Source organism: Andrena cerasifolii, chromosome 9, assembly GCF_050908995.1.
Source record: "Andrena cerasifolii isolate SP2316 chromosome 9, iyAndCera1_principal, whole genome shotgun sequence".
Classification (NCBI taxonomy): domain Eukaryota; kingdom Metazoa; phylum Arthropoda; class Insecta; order Hymenoptera; family Andrenidae; genus Andrena; species Andrena cerasifolii.
Genome location: NC_135126.1, coordinates 5,573,267 through 5,590,141, shown reverse-complemented (window position 1 = coordinate 5,590,141; position 16,875 = coordinate 5,573,267). Strand labels below are relative to the sequence as shown.

Below are 16,875 nucleotides of genomic sequence, written 5' to 3'. Positions count from 1 at the left end.
TTACCAAATGTTCTTTAAATGTTGCTCTTTTAAGTGCAAAAAGTCCTGTAAAAATATATGCTTTCGCTTTTTCAAAAAAAATTCACAAACATTCGCCTTTTTTCGGTCGACTGACTATGTATTATAACCCCGTAAATGAGTTTACGCTCACGTGTCTACTTAATGCAACGCTGTTCAGTGGTAGATCGCTAAAGATGCGTTTGGCAATACCTTTGACTTGCTGTATGTGAGCCATATTGTCGTACACAGAGGCCGGGGTAACCACATCCGGCACGTTCGCGCCCACGTTCACTTTGACGACCTGGCCAACTGGCGGCGGTGGAGGCGGGTGGTTCGGTGGCGGTAGCCCGTTTCTACCGTTCAACGCGTTCACGTCCTCCTGGCTTCTGTGCCCTTTCGGAGCTAACACGGAAGACTGCACCTGCATGTTCAAGTCCGGCGTGCTGTGAAAGTCCCTGTGAAGATCGGAGCCGCCGCCCAGTCCGCCGAAGAAGCGCACTCTCGAGTTTGACTGCGAACAGACGGATGGATGAATAGGAACAGATGATCCAGCGAGTGGCGAGGAGAGCAGCGTTCACGAAGACGACAGCTGTAGCTCTGACTACTACTAAAAAAAACTGTACAAGTACGAACACGCGATGAAGACGTACGATCACTGTGAGCTTTCGATAAGAAGCGCTCAGAGGGGCGACAGTGCCATCTCTGTGTGGTCTCGAGGTCACAAGTGAGCACGAGACACCAATGTCCCAATGTCGAAACCCCAAAAGCAGTCGACCAACACCCGAGCTTTTAAGCCCCAAAGGAACGCGAGGACAACGCGCGACCTTGCCTACGCGAGACCAGTCGAATAACGCTGAGGCGCTAAGGCTCCCGGTGGTGGGCGACGGAGCCGCACGGTCATGCAAAATAAAGGCGAAAGCCAAGTAATTAAAACGTTCGTTACGCGGGCACACATGGTTAGTTGAGCGAGGCGTGTTCGTTAAGCCGAAGGTGGTATCCGATGCCCTTTCGAGCATCGGGTTTTCATTAGCAAATGGCTTAGTCACCTGGAATCATGCAAGTCACGGACGCGCTAGAAACAAAGTATTTTCGATCAGTAATATAAGTCGTCCTCGTTGTCTCTCTCGTACCAGGAACGCCCCTTGCTGTACACTCGTGCTGGCTTGCGTGAAAACTATAACACACATGCGTAAAGAGAAACGGCTACCATCACCCCGCCGGCATGCATCGGAGCGAGCTTCATTAGTTATCCCGAAGGGAAGTCTCTCGAACTCCTGCCACGGGCCGGAATGTCGATAACGATTAGCACGATCAACGGGGAGGGCTAACGACCAACCGAATCGGGTGTAGTATCAATATTCTACCAAAGGGGCATCCAAGAAACTTTAATAAGACGATACGCCATGCGCACACCTAGGCAGAGATACAGTGACACCGTAAATTGAGGTAGATACGTTCAAGGAGCTGTCGTCTACGGTGTTCGCCTTTAAGACACTGTGTGCATTACTGTCGTACCGAGGCTTACGACCTATGCCAACCGCGGTTGCCTATGTTCCCACCTTCTCTTCAGCCACCTTGTCCCGAAGTTCGACCCATATTGGCGGAGCAAGGCCGCCGAATAGAAATGTGGGACAAGAACACGCGAGCCTCGGTTGGGCAGTGTATCTCGCTTTTCAGATCTCGATCTGCTTCCTTTATTCCTTCTATTGATAAATCCCTTAAAGAGGGGAGCGCTGGACGCGCTGCTGATTCTACCGATTCGATTTAGCTACCGAATTTCTGACTTTAAGAAGCTTGTGGCGACGCACAGAATATTTCTACTTTAACGTTCGGTTAACTTTAGGGCTTCACTGTACGTCCACCGAGTATACGGTTAGGATTCTGTTAAGGAAAATGAGTATTTTAAGGGAACTACTATATACCGACCTACTCTACGGACAGACGAGGATTAGAATGTGCTACACGGTTAAGTTCGAGGGTGGTGTCCTTACTTTGCCTTTGCGTTTCATTTCCGCTACGCTCGCGTACACCCTGCCGGTCTTGGCGGGCGAGGATGGATGCGACTTGGTAGCTTGACCGGTCTGAAAGTGAGAGCTCATCATGGACGAGCTGTACTGACCGCTGGCGCTACCTTGCTGCCGCTGAAACAGTTCCTGGAAGAAAGGAAGGACGAAGCTGAAGCCTCGGTTTGTTTTCGTGCAGTGCCATTCAAGGACAGAACAAGAAGCGCATCGTTCGTGGTCGAGCAACAACGTTTGACGAGCCGGCTCTTATGTACCTCCAGTTCCGCGGCAGTGATCCTGCTGGAGGTGGGTCTCGATCGGATACTGGCCGTTCTCGGCTGCACAGGGGTGTTCTGGCCGGTGTTGGGCCCCGTCGACGGCTGCTGAGGAAGGTGTATCGATTCCGCGCTACTCGACTTGGCCCCCGTCGATGTTATCTCGTCGCGATCGTCCCTCTCGCCACCGCCTTCTGCAGCGTCGCACACAGGGTTCAGATTGCAAACCGCCATCAGCTCTGCTCTCACAGATCCCAGTAGAACTTACCTAATCCTGCGACCATCGATCTAGCTCTTGCTCGACCAACGCTCAGCGTCGTCTTCGGGTCCCTTCGCGGCGGCATAGGCGCCGGTGATCTGCCCAGCGTGCCACCGATCACCACGTTGGCGTTGCCCTTGCGCGGTAGAGTCGCGTACTGCCTCTGAATGGGTTGACTAGTTGGCAGGATCGCTGCCGATTGCGAATTCGGGAGGCTGATCATCGGGGAGACCACGGTCATCCTGACCAGCTCGCCGGACTTCCTGATCAAGTCGACCACGTGCTCGTGCGACGCCGTCGTTACATCCTCGCCGTTGATCTGAACGCAAAGCAACGTACTTCAGTGTTCCAGCGTCGAGTGAACTTTCCGTATGGCTGGGGGAAAATAATCTTTTTCTAGAAAGAAGGAGGGGTTGGATGAAAGACGTACTTGAATGAGGAAGTCCCCTTTTCGAAGGCCAGCGAGGTCAGCCACACCCCCTTGATCGACGTCGTCCAGGTACTGCAGAGCAGGGTACCTTGCCGACGGCGTGAGCTCCATCAACGGTGAGGTCGCCTTGGCACCTCGCAACACGAAGCCGAAACCTTTTCTCGAGCGGTGCAGTACCACGGTGCGAGGCTCGGACGTCACTCTGAAAGATCGTTCGAGTCGAATAACCGTTACACACCGCGTGCAAGCTGCATCGTTTCCGTTAGCACTCAAGGCTACGAGGAAATTGGTAGCCGCGCGGTGCGGCGATTAGATTGAAACTTCGGTGTCCGACTGTTGCGAGCCAGCTAAACGGTGCAACGTGGTTGAAAGATACGTAGAAAGGCGAACACTCACGGCTTCTTCAGTCTAGGGGCGGTGGCGAAATACTTGTGCTGCGATTCCCTACGGCCCAGAACCCTGTTCCGTCCGTCCCTGGCGGGCTGCGGGCCCAGCGGGATGTTCGTGTGCCGTAGTCTGACCTCCTGCACGCAGTGCGCGGGGAACAGGCCCGTGCCCTGCCCGCGCAGCACTCCCTCGAGGAGGCCGCAGTCGGTGGCACCCGTGACTGTCGAAAAAATAAAGAAAGAAAAACCACCCTTGCCATCAGAACATTCAATATACACATGGCGTTGCCTATGGAAGAGAAATTAACAGGGAATGACATCGATTGCCTGGTAGCTAGGCGCGTCGACTATGTAGGCATCGACGAAGCGAGGATGCGCGTGGAGTTCGAATGCCCGGGGAGCAATACCTTCGAGAATATCTCCTTGATTGATGGTGAGGTGGCTGAGGATCCCGCTGTTGTATCCCTCGACGCAGACGACGGTGGTGCCGGGGATCGAGAGGGAATTGGTGGTGTCCGACTGCGAGGTTCCCACGCCGGAGCTGTCGCTGATCACGTCGGAGGCAGTGTCGCCGAGGCTCTTGTCTAGAAATTCAGGGAAACATAGAGGCTCGCTGAGCTTCCGCTTGGGCACAGGAGTCGGGAGATTCGGTCGTCTTAGAGCGATGAACGTCATGCAACGCTAGATTCTTAACAGAGCAACGAGGCTACCATAACTTAGGCTAAGAAAAGAAAGAACTCGTGTTCGGTAGGTCGGGCTAGCTAGCTCGAGAGGCGGCAAACAGAAAGTCTAGGTTGCTGATGTTGCGTCCGCTAAGGGCAGCTGTACGTCTGTAAGCTCTCGCGTGACGTTTCGTCATCGCTGCAACGAACGGGCAAATAGTCGGCTTGCTCCATCTTCGCGTATCACGTCTGACGGTGATGCCTCGACGTTCGAATGACGCCAAATAACACATACTCTCTCTCTTTCTTTCTCTCTGTTTCTCTCTGCCTTGCCTACGGATCCATCGTTCGCGTGCACACGCGTGTCTCAGACGCACAATGAGATCTCGAGGATCTTCGGTGGTGGGTCTGAACCGTGCTCTCTCCCTCTCTCTCTCTCTCTCTCTCTCGTCGGCGTGTGGTCCCTCTCCCGAGGAGAGAGGAGATGTGGTGGAAAATAAACCTGTCTGTGTGTGTGTGTGTGTGTACCTGTGACGATGCTGGCGGAATCTTCACCGGACGGTTGATTGCTGCCTTCGGACAGGCTCGAGCTAGCCGAGCTGAAGGGAGCTAGGCTCCTGCTGCTTGGCGACGGCGACGGCGGCATCTCCATCGTTCTGTGCATGTCGAGACGTTGTTGCAGCTCGAGCCGGTGTTCTTGCAGCCTCGTCAGCCCCTCCATTCTTATGTTCTGATAGTTCTCCGCGGCGGTGGCTGGTAATCTTGAAATGGGAGCGTAACTCGTATAGAGGAGCGTCTCGATGTGGCTCGACAAATGCCACGAGATTAGCGTAAATTGTCTTTGCTTCAACGCGACTACACACAGTTAGCCGCGAGCATAATGGCCGCGTTACGAGGAGCAGGGGGGGCCACGCGCGTTTCGAATCCCACCGGGAACCGTCTCGACCGCCTGGTCAACGCTCGCGCGTCAACACTCTTTCCACATAGAATCTAGAACGACCTGGGTGTAGCTGTGCAGGTACCAGGAGGGCCCCTAGGCAGCGTCGACCGTACCGGCGAGGGTGGACGACCGAGGACGAGAAGGCGCGTGGACCGCGTAGGGAGGGCAAGCAAGTGTCGCGACAGATGGGATCGCAAAGACAGTTTATGCTTACCTCGCGTTAGGGTCCCTCATGGAATTGGGGCTCTGGTAGTCGGAGGCGATCCGATGGCCGTTCTGCTCGGATCTGGCCGTGGCTACTAGCTGCTCGGACGGTATTCTCTGTAGGTCTGGGTTTCTGGTGGCTTCGATGGACGGTACTCTGGCGAGGCCGGCATGGTGCGACTCCGTCCTCGCGATACCGCCGGCCACGGCGTACTGGTCGCCTGACAATGTCATCCTGCTCGGATACTGCTCGGTGGACGGCACTCTGCTGAGCGTACCGCTCTGGTATTGTTGTTCGGTGGACGGTACTCTGTTCAGCGTGCCGGACGCCGCGGAGTATTGCTCCCCCGAGGTGGAGGAGCTGGTGGACGAGGAGGACGAGGTGGAGGAGGAGGAGGAGCAGGAGGACACCCTGGTAACCGTGCCGGTCGCGGTGGCGGTTGCGGACGCGGTCGCGATAGGGCTGGCGTATTGCTCTCCCGAGGACGGTACTCTGCTGAGCGTTCCGGTGGATGGGTGGAACTGTTGCTGTTCCGTGGACGGTACTCTGGTGAGGGTGCCGGCCGCGTATTGCTCCGCGGACGGTACTCTCGTTACCGCGTTGACGCTGCTCGTGTACTGCTCCACCGAGATCGTTCTAGTCAGGCTGCCACCGGCACAGGTGGATCCCCCTGTTCCAGAGGAGCCGTGCTGGTGCTCCGCGGACGGTATCCTGGTCAGGGTTCCCAAGTTACTGGCCGAGCAGCTCGTGGTCATCGTCGACGTGCCGGCGAACGCCACCGAGCGCCGTTTCGGGTTGTAGCGTGGCGGCCCTTTAAACGGTACTGGAAAATCGAGGGTTGCAAGGTTAAGTAAAGAAAGGATTACTTAGCCTTACAAGTAGGCGGGCGCTCTCTGTCCCCGAGGGGCATACATCCCACGAGTCTTCCTCGCGCGACCGCCATTTCCAAGGCACTCGGGAACTCGTCGTCACGGATACCGAGCCCGAGCCCCGAATCCCGAAGGAACGTCTCTCCTCTACCTGACCCGAGGTGTTTTTAGCTTACTTTAACAACACTGGGTGCCTCGAAGCGAGATTCGACGTCCGTTCAGCGTTTCACGGCACTTTTTAGAAGCAGACTCGCCAAGCCGTCGACGCACACAGCCCACTCACGCACGCAAACTGTTAGAGGAGCGTTAGGCGGCTCTCGGGCGGCTGATCGGTCGCGTATAGAGAACAACGACGATCTCTGGTTAGTCTCCAAGAAAGCGGTGAGAAGCACGCGCGCAAGAGTCACGCATTCGTCACGGCTGCTTGTATCCGTTTCGTACGATACAATATCCCCCGATCCTGCCATCGACAGAATCCTCCGTAATTCGTTCAAAGACATAGCATGTGCAATTCGGTGATCTCGAAGTGGCAGTCGACAGGCTTCTACAGCTCTCGCGAGCATCCCATTTACTGATGCTCGACGAGAACCTGCGGCCCGCGACGGCGCACGTGTACTCACAAAAGTTATCAGGTCGTCGCGTGCGTAACGCTGTTTCCCCGACGAGTGTGCGATCAAGCGTTATACGTACATGTCGTATAGCGTGTACCAACGAAAGCCGCGTTACTCACGGGACGACCGAATGCGTAGTAACTACCAAACATCACTAATCAACTTGTTCCAGCGACTTCGATGCTGCTGGATCGGCCCTCCGCACTCCCCCCCTCAAATCTCGCGGAACTCGTCCGACAGTTTCGCGGAATAATTTAAAGCGATTCCTACTAGATCTGGCAGCACCGACGTCGCCCGACGACGGATCCAAAAGATACGGTTGTCGTTAGTTACTCAAAAGCATCGTTACAAAGTTACTCGACGTCTTACAAGACCATCACCACCAAAGATCCCACCAGACTTTTACAATCTCGTACTTATGTCATACAGCACAGACACAGATACACGCACAATTCCAGAGGTAATCAGTATATGCACACTATACTGGCCCAAGTCCTCTACGATCTACACTCTACGGGCAAGCGGTTCCTCCAAGCGTGTCCGCTACAGAATTAAAAAAGAAGCTCTACGTGCATGCTCATGCCAGGCTAATCGTGCCACGAAAGATCCCCGGAACGATCGATCGAAGTCCACGTTTTATCAGATAAGTGGGCATTGCCCAGTTTTACGAGCGGCGTAACTGTCACCAGCCCGCGAACGAATCGTAATCTCGAGTGCGAACCGATGTCGCCGATTGTCCTTCGAATTAACAACGGATTAATGAGCCCACGCGTTCCCCGAACCGACGACGCTCCCCGTCCTAAAACTATTTACAACTGCGACGAATCCGATCGGCGATTAGATAAGTCGGCCTTGATCGGTGGAACGATTTCATGGCAACGGAAGCATCGTTCTGACTGGATCGCTCGTTCCACCACTGTGCCCAGTGGATCTCTCCCTCGCAATGGTCCCCGATTTCTCCACCCTCCCGATCAACACTCACCGACTTCCTCCGGCTGGTAGTTCTTGATGACCTCGGCCAGCTCCATGTTCCCGGCGATCACGGCGACCTGGTAAGGCGTCTGGTTGGCGTAATTCAGGCTGTCCTTTTGCGCGCCCCTGAACAGCAACTGGCGTATGCAGGAGGCGTCCGTGTTGTTCACCGCGCAAACGTGCAGCGGCGTGTTGCCGGACGCGTTACGCGCGTTCATGTCCGCACCGTAGAAGAGCAAGTGGTCCAAGTGCTGGACCAGGTTGTTGCGGCAGGCCTGCGAACACCGTCCACTATCGATTATCGAAGGGCAGACGATTATAATTAAACCGGGCTTTTTTATCCAACGCTCCCTCCCTTGAAACGTGGTCGCGCGTTGCGCGTAAACAAAGATCAGCGCGTTTGCGCCAAACGAGACTGTCTCCTTTCCGTTCGTCACTCTGGAGTGGAGGAGCAAGTGATCGCGGAATCGCAAGGATCGATCAACTAGCGAAAGCAATGGATTAAAACTGTTGCTAGACCTGATGCACTTCCTGCCAGCCCTGCAGGTCCTGGGCGCCTATCGTCGCGTGATCGTGCAGCAGCGTCTCGCAGAGCATCGGGTCGGTCTTGTAGATGACGCTGTAATACAGCGGTGTCAGCCCCTTGGTGTCCTTGTAATTCGGGCTGGCGCCGAGCTCCAGCAGCGTCTTCACCGCCTCCAAGCTGTTCCTCTCGACGGCGCGGTGCATCGCTGTCAGCCCCTCCTTCGTCCGATAGTCCAGCAGGGCCCCGCCGTTCACCAGCGCTATTATCACCTTCGACGGCTTCTTCAGGGTCGTGGCCAAGGTCAGCGGAGTCTCTGCAAGCCAGGGCTAAGTTAGGTACACATCCACCGTGAGAGGATTCCGAAGATTCGCGACGCGTAACCGTGAGACGCTCCTCGTATTAGAGGGCTCCGCCGATCGCGCAGATCGGGCCTGATAGCTGTTGACTCAAGGTCAGCGTGTTATCCCGAGGCGACAGAGCAAGAGTCCGCGGATTCACCGAGCGAGAAATAGCCGGTTGCTCAATACCCGTTATCCGAACGGGTGGGTTTCAAGATCTACTCCTCGCGCTCTCCCACGTCCATTTAGGGGTCGTCCTTAAATTACGTAAGGCATTTTGCGGGGGTCGCGAGTTTCTTACGTTTTCATACAAAAGGGGGAGAGGGAGTCAAGTAGCGTCTTACATAATATATTTTAAACCTAAATAAAGAATATATAAAACAAAATTATGTTAAACGATGTTATTAAAAATGTAGTAAAAAACTAAATTAAAATGCACTAAAAATTAAAAAATATTTGTTTTCTTGTACTTCAATTTTGATGGTGTTAATATCACTTTAAGTAAAATCGTGGGGCACCATGTGCAACCAGAAGTTGAAGTGTTAAAGTGATTCATATCCTGTTATGAAATATCGTGCGCCACGATTTTATTTAAAGTGATATTAACACCATCAAAATTGAAGTTTTTTTTTTATATATTTTTTAATTTCTAATCTTTAGTGTTTGTGGCTTTACATTTCACAGCTCAGACTTCTTTACAAATATCTTTTACTGCTGTATACAGTTTAACAGTTTGCTTAAACGTTGCAGCGATACAGTCATTAAAAAATAATTAAAATATACGAATAAAATATATATATTGTGTTTTCATTTTTGAATAAGTGTGTTTGTATTCATTTCCCCGCCAATTTTCGTTACCAACCTAGGTGTACGCTCAATTTTGTGAGTAACTGTACAAACATACAAACAGAGGATCGAAGCTGAATAAAATCGTTTAAAAACGATATTTCATCGCGCACACGAAACCGAGTTAAACGATTTATATAAACCTCTAAAAGAATTTTAATAACCGAAAGAATGCAGTGTAAAAAATACCACGTAAGGAAGGGGCGGGGGTTGGGACATAAAATCTCACGAATTCTTATACCGGGGTAAGGAGGGGGTAAGAAATCGCCAAAAGTACCCTTGCGTAATTTAGGGACGGCCCCTCGTGCACCTTTTATCTCGGCGGAATTTATTTTCGGGGAGACGCGAGGAGTGGCTTCGAAAGGAAAGTAGGTAAGTACCTCCAGTCTCCTGGCAATGGAAGTTGGGGTCCAGGCCCTTGCTGCACATCTTGGCGATCTTCTCGACCTGGCTGTTGGCCACGTACTCGAGCAGCCTCCGCAGGTTCGTCCGGGTGTGCATCGCCTTCAGCTGTTTTTCGTCGAGGTGCAGCATCTTGTAGACCCGCCTCTTGTACTTGAGCTGTGAAATTCGAAGGGAATCGCACCGTTTAGCGTAAAAAGAGTTTCAAGACTCTAGAGGCGACGATCGGCTTCTTTTCGAGGCCGCTCGTCGCCTCGGTCCTCGCGTCCTGCTCGTCCTCCCGTCGCGTAACGACAGTCCCGCGTAGAAAAGCCGCCGCGTACAAAGTATAAAATTATCCCGGCTTAATGGGGATTCACCCTGCCGCTTCCTGGTGGTTACAGCTTCTTTGTAATTATCGGAGGCGTCGTGCTTCATAGCGTTAGATTACTGACGGATAGGCAATATCGCGGCTACGGCCTCGCTAATGACTACCGTTAGCAGCAATTATGATTATCAAGGGGGACCCGAGTTGTAATGCAAATTAGAGATACGGTGCTGCCACGGCGGCTACACGCCGCGTATATCAACCCCTTCTTTCTCTTCAGCCTCCTATACCTTTCCTCTCCTCCTGCCCGCCGCCGTCGGAGAAAAAAACCAACCACTATTCCAACGAGCATTACTCTTCTCATCCGGCTGCGGTTTAGCGTGCGTTTTAAAATCGAAGAATCAAACGGCCTTGCAGCGAGTACGCGTTTCGAGCACTAGGTACTCGCGCGATTGTTAATCCCAGCACGAACCTCGTAATGGTAATGCAACGATAATAATGCGCACCGTTATTTATGCGCTTAATCTATATTTCCGACCCAATTAATTGTTCCACCTCCTAGCAGCAGTCACTTCCGGACCCCTTCTCTCTTTCAAAGCACACTTGTAAGCGGGAATTTTGAAATTACGAAGAAAAAAGTATATAAACAATTGTTCACCGAAGCGCAGCGACAGTTAATTAGTTAACCCATAAAAAATTCAAAAAAGTAACAAAAATTACGCCAAGTACACGAAATCAAATAAATCACAAAAGAATAGAAGATAATAATAATTAGAATATAGAAAAAGATGTGAAATGAAAATGAGCTGCAAGTACATAAAGGTGCTTTCCAACTGCGCTTAAGATGACACAACTACATATACACAGCTAAAATTCTGTGTTCATACATTCCATTATCGCGGACATTTTAATAATGCGAAGATAAAATGTAACATCTAGACATTTGCCTAGATGTACGCGGCCTGGAAGTCAAATACTTAGCGTGGCCAGGCAAGGTATTCTCAGATCATCGATACGCACACCTTCCCTCTCGCAGGCTTTCAAATAATTTGCCAATTTAAAACTCTGACAATATGAGTACATTTTCATTATATTGCGTTTTAAAATAATTCTAAGATCATTCATCGACACCGATACCTTTCCTCTCACAAGCTTTCAGATAATTTGTCAATTTAAAACTCTGCCAATACGAATACACTTTCATTATTTTGCGTTTTTAAATAATTCTTATTCATCGACACCTTCACCTTGCCTGGCCACCTGTTGACGAAAAAATTTCTCGGAGAAGACGAAGAAAAATCTTAAAATTTCCGACTGATCCATGAGACGATATTACGATATCTCTGTTATGCGCGGACCGATTTTATTGAAATTGGTCTTATTCGAAAGCTTATACGCGGTTTACATCAGAAAAATGCCTTCAAATTTAGGAAATATTGCAGGGGTGATGAGATATTAATGAAATAAGTTTCAGGTTAGATAGCGACAGTCGACATATACAGGGTGTCTTTTCTGTACTTTCTTTCCTGTACTTGGCGTCGAGACGCTGCCGCGTCTCTAGATATTAATTTTTTCGCTTTTGTAAGCGTATTCTACCCTCTAGTCTCTCGAATTAATAGTCGCGGCTAGATTTTTCGGGGCAGCGGCCGGCGGCTATCGCGACGAACGGCGATGCTGGCAGGTAGTCCAAGTGGCAGGCTCCTCGCGACGTGAGTCAGCTCGTCCCTGAAAGTGAATCTCGCGTGACGAGATCGAGCGTGGCCGCGTGCGCGCGCGATCCAGCGAGCGATCGATGAACGCGATGGAGAAGGAAGAAAAAGAAAAAAGCTGAGCGCCGTTGCGAATACCGATGGGGCACCGAATACCCCAATGATCTATGGGCCTGTCTAACCCCGCGTATTTATTTCTATCCGCTCGCTCTATCCGCCGTGCGTTATTGCTCGCGCGAGCAACTTGAGGTCGCGCCACCGTAAAAAGTAAAACACGTACGCGTACCATCTTCGGACGTTCGCGCTTTATCTACATCTCCCCGCTCGACGTTGAAATATTTCGCGAAACGGACGGGCTGAAAATCCTGGCCGCGGTGGCCAAGGTCGGCAGGCCAGCGAATTTTCTTCCCTTGAAAATCCAAGGACGACGATCTTTGGTATCCGATTTACTATATTTACTAGATCGAGTAGGGGAGATCTCCTGGTTCCGGACGCTTAAAGTTCTTCACAATTAACAAGAAAGTAATAATATTAAATCAATCTCTTTAGGTGTGCTCATGCGACTGGAACGTTTTCAAGCCTAATTGTTTTTTTTCTATTTCTTCTACGGTTTACGCCAGGGGTGTACAGGGAGCCGCTTTTAGCGCCTAGCTGCGAGCAACCCGCCTGTCCCGTTGCTAAGGTTAGAATCGGTGAGGCGAACTGCAGTAGTGTATATAGCTGTTCAAGTCGTACGAAATGCACGCACACTACTGCGGTTCGCCTCACCGATTCTAACCTTAGCAACGGAACAGGCGAGTTGCTCGCAGCTAGGCGCTAAGAACGGCTCCCTGTGCACCACCAGTTTACGCTGAATAACGACTCGGTAGCGTTTCAAGTATCACAGATTTAGGGCACACCCAGAGGGAGGCCGAGGGGTCCTGGCACCCCCAAAGAAGGAGCGTTGTAAACAGAAAAAAAATGGAGTTCAATCTTTAAATAAATCTTTACAATCACCTAATGAATTTTCTTGAGTTTGCATTACGAACATTTGTATCCCTTCAACTCGGCTCCCCCTAGCTTAAATCCTGCACCACTGCCGGTACTAGCACCCCTTCGTGTCCGTCTCTCGAATAAAGGCTACGGTGGAAAACCGCGGATTCAATCCTATAGTCCAAGGTATCCCGGCTCATTACGAGTTTTAATGAAAAGCGAACGGTTCGCAGCGTCGTTAGCTAGCCGAGCGAGGGAACCGGATCGAAGCCATTCGTCAGAGTACTTTTTCGATCGCGGGTGACGAACGGGCCCGTAATTTGTAACTCGTGCGAGGTGAACGAGGCTTTAAAAGGTAGCCAAAGGAGTGGCTCGCTCGATCCCCCTGAAAGTGAATCCTCGCTGCGACCGATCGCGAAGGGGACGGCGATGAAGAGGAGCGGGAACCCGAGCACCGAGATCAGAACTAGATCCGGTTACGCAAGAAAACCGCGGGCAAGATCCAGATCTTGTTAACCGACCACCGGGATTATTTGTTTTTCGCGAATCCCCGTTTCAACAGTCACCGCGCGCGGAGCATCGACTCTCCGAGATTACGAGGCACGCCCCGCGCGCATCGCCGCGATGACGCGCGAAATTTTCCCTCCCGGCACGTTCCGCGGCTGGCTATTTTACGCCGAGGCCTATCGCACGCATTCCAGCGAATCGGCTGCAGGTAGACGGGGTACTCCGCGACAACCCAGCGCTTCCTTCAGCGTTCGAACAGCCGTGACGGGATTAAAACCCTCCCCGTCACATTCTAACGCGTGGGTGTCAGTCGCGCGACGCTCGACGGAGTTCTTGCCCACGGGGCAAACTGTTTCTTTTCGCTCTCCAATGTCAAGCGCTGGGAGGAACACGGGTACGCGTCGAAACGCTCCAGTCATCCCGATGATTGATCGTTTATGATAATTACGTACGCGGTGGAAAAAGAAGCGCGGCCGTCGTACGCTGTTCGAATCGATTCATATCGCGTCCTAGGGCTGGTTTTTCTGCGGCGATCGCGGGAATCGTTCTCCTACTGGACGAGCCCGCGTGCATTCGAGTTTGCGACGGACGGCTTCCTGGGCAGGTGGAGAAAAAAATAGGCTCCTAGGGAAAATGCACCCTCCTTGACCCGAGGGAGGCTGGTGAAAAAGCGCGGGATAGCCGACGGTTCTCGAGCAAACCACCTTGATATTCAAGAACCGCTGGTCTTCCAACGAGCAAACCTCTTTCCCGGTTTCTATGACAGGCTAGCGTCAATGGAGGCCAAGCAATCTTGTAGCTGAAATAACCTTTTCGGCCGCGTCAATGCACCCCATTTCAGGCCGGCATTCAGCCTCCCTCCCTCGCGACTACCCTCGCCCCCGGGAATAGTCGCGAGGTCAGGGATGAAAATTCAGATTAACCCATTAGCGGCTGGCCTGACTCGGGGCGGAATGAATCGTTCCTTCATTGTACTCCTTGGACTCGACGTGGGAGGAGTGGGTATAAAATGGCGCCATTTTGAATGGGAGAAGCTGGAGGAGATCGATAGAAGAGTGCGCGAATAATCAGCTGCCCGTGGGTGCCCAAGAAAAATCGAAGGGCGGTGAAAGAGAAACAGTAAGAAGACGGTGTCTTACCTCCAAGTAGCCGACAGGTCCATTGAAGGGGTAATCGCCGAGGCGGCGTTCCTCGTCCAAGAATTTCCCGGCTTTTCCATTCACGGGCGGACAGAACAGCCCGTAATTGAAGCTTTCCTTCAGCTCCTGCAAACCACCACGTATACCGGATTAGTAGGGAATCTGTCCTCGGCAGAGCAGCGACCCGCCACCCCCGCTCTACTAAACACAGAGGTAGATACTGTTTCATGCAAGGCCAGACTCAGGGTGTATACGCGCGCGAAGGAAACAGAATCCCCGGGGTCGCGAAAGCTTGCCCCGCTCCGAGTAAAGTGAAACATCCCTGTCACGGGTCCAGCTAAAGGTTCTAAAGCATCGCTCCGTCAGGCACCGCGAGAATAATACAGGCGGACGGTGCAAGAATCCGATATAAGATATAGGCGGCAGTGGACGTTATCTACGCCGCTATCTGCTTGAATTATTCACGAAATCTTTCGTCCGCGTTCTTCGAAGCTCGTTCCTGAAGGGGTCCCGTCCCCCTGGAGCGGGAGACATTCTCCCGCTAATGAAAGCACATGCAGCACCCTTCCCCGTGGTAAGCTCCCTTCGCGTTGTGCATCGTGAGTCGGGAGGATCATCGTCGCGCGCCCCGCTGGAATAATATGCTTCGATTTCACCGGCGACAGGCAGTAAAGTCCGGAATTTACGGACTGTGCACGGGGAATTTCGCCATCGTTCTTCCTCACGCGGTGCGTGCCAGCAGGTTTCTTTGTATAGGTACACGTCACTCTTTATCTTGCCCGGCGACAGGCCTCGTACGTTTCTCCTCGCGGGGACGCACCGCGCTCCCCCGCGGGACCAGCGGCCACTCGGCACGCTTCCTTTGTGTCGCATTATTCCCAGCCGGAGTGGACGGCGGACCGACGACCGGCGATACGTTTCCGCGATGATTTATCCGGCTGGGGCCCCTCGGACGGACGCACTACGGCGGGGCATAACGACGCGGGTGAAACCGACGACAAACTGCCCGATTGTCGGGTTCCCAGAACGCACTCCCGACGCTCTATGCTGCCCCGGTCGGGGGAACGGAGCTCTGTGATCGATGTCGATCGGGTGTCAGCTTGGGCCTTAGGTGAAGGAATCGCCAGGCCACTTGCGAATGATCGCTTCGATAGCGTGTGAAACGATGCGTGGAAGGTTCAAGTTCAAGTAGCTGGCTGCTACGTGGGGTCGTGCATTCGTAATATTGTGTAGCGATACCGCCGGGAGAGGGCAATCGAACGATACCGCTCTCTCGCAAGTGCTCCCCCATCTACTCATTCCTATAGGAGAGACTGGGGCTAGATGTTACAGGGGCAGGTTGTTACAGGGGCAGTTTAAATTTTTTTCGCTTGGGCTATCACTTCGACGATGAAGTCACTGATGTGTTTCAACCATACACGGTTGTGTATGTTGTTTGTTTGTAATCGGTTCACGCGTTGTGACTTTATTGCAGTTTTTTGTGTTCTCGGTACTAATGGTAACTTTTCTCTTTCTACTTCAATCTTTTCTACCGAACAGACAGATAAATGTATGTAAATTAACATTACCACGTTTGAATCAGTGTTCCTTTAGCTACAGATTCGTACCAAGAACGTAAGAATACACCAAACTGGTATGGACTTATAGCTTTTTATACACAATGGTGTCAACCGGGGCATGTTGTTACATTGTGTTTAGTAATTAATTTATTAATTTAACCCTTTAGTTACCACGAGTCACTGTGAGATGAAACTATAATCGAAATAACCGATTTTTACAAAAACGAATACTTTTTAAATCATAAAAATAAAGATTTTGTACGTTTACGTGGTCTGGAAACGGGTGTTCCGTTTTACCCTACCACTTGAGCGAGGTGAATATTTCAATACCTCCGGTAAATCTCATTTTTCTTTGTTACCAAAAATTTTTCTCAGCAAAGTCTTTGATTTTCTTATAGTCTAAGGTCCACTTAAGACTCCTGTCGAAGTCTCGCGTCCTTCTTTCCTTCCGATTTTCTGTTATCACCCTCCAAACTTAAGCGTTCCATTTTACCCTACTCTCCCCTATACCAGTTTCGCCCTACCTCCTAACATCCCCGCGTCTAAGGCAGGCCCTGCTAAGTAAGTCTCAACTCAACTCCCACCAAAATTGTGTTATCAGTCACTCATCATTAAATACAGTTACAATATACACTTATATTATACCGATTAAATAATATCTCCATTCTTCCACCCCGATTCCACAGCATCCGAATGAAATATCCACTGAATTAACAGATGGAGATAATCGACCCCACGAGCTCTCTCTTCCCGAAACTTTCAATAGTTTCAATGGTCCCGGGGTCTCGAAGGCCGCAGCCTCGCGCACGTCAGAGGATCAGGCAGAGGAACGCGTTCAGCTTGTCGGAAACGTTTCGTCCCGACGGAAAGTCGCCCGCGGCGCGAAAAACGGCCACGGAGAAACCGAACACGTGCCGACCACGGTACATACGCACAGTCAGAGAGAGAGAGAGAGAGG

At 51.7% G+C, this 16,875-nt stretch overlaps 1 protein-coding gene across 4 annotated transcripts in view; it reads right to left on the bottom strand.

The window, feature by feature from the left end:
* The window catches only part of Prosap (SH3 and multiple ankyrin repeat domains prosap), a 149,014-nt gene that overhangs the window by 5,328 nt on the left and 126,811 nt on the right, over nucleotides 1-16,875 (bottom strand). For 3 of the 4 annotated variants that reach the window (XM_076819948.1, XM_076819951.1, XM_076819949.1), the window contains 13 exons: nucleotides 14,359-14,484; nucleotides 9,703-9,883; nucleotides 8,132-8,451; nucleotides 7,623-7,887; nucleotides 5,170-5,983; nucleotides 4,544-4,776; nucleotides 3,761-3,937; nucleotides 3,364-3,574; nucleotides 2,968-3,169; nucleotides 2,547-2,856; nucleotides 2,279-2,472; nucleotides 1,992-2,153; nucleotides 211-511 (listed from right to left, as the gene is read on the bottom strand). In XM_076819948.1, coding sequence (XP_076676063.1) covers nucleotides 211-511; nucleotides 1,992-2,153; nucleotides 2,279-2,472; nucleotides 2,547-2,856; nucleotides 2,968-3,169; nucleotides 3,364-3,574; nucleotides 3,761-3,937; nucleotides 4,544-4,776; nucleotides 5,170-5,983; nucleotides 7,623-7,887; nucleotides 8,132-8,451; nucleotides 9,703-9,883; nucleotides 14,359-14,484 — 3,496 coding nt within the window. The remainder of the gene's footprint in view (nucleotides 1-210; nucleotides 512-1,991; nucleotides 2,154-2,278; nucleotides 2,473-2,546; nucleotides 2,857-2,967; nucleotides 3,170-3,363; nucleotides 3,575-3,760; nucleotides 3,938-4,543; nucleotides 4,777-5,169; nucleotides 5,984-7,622; nucleotides 7,888-8,131; nucleotides 8,452-9,702; nucleotides 9,884-14,358; nucleotides 14,485-16,875) is intronic. The other variant, XM_076819952.1, reaches the window with a different exon arrangement.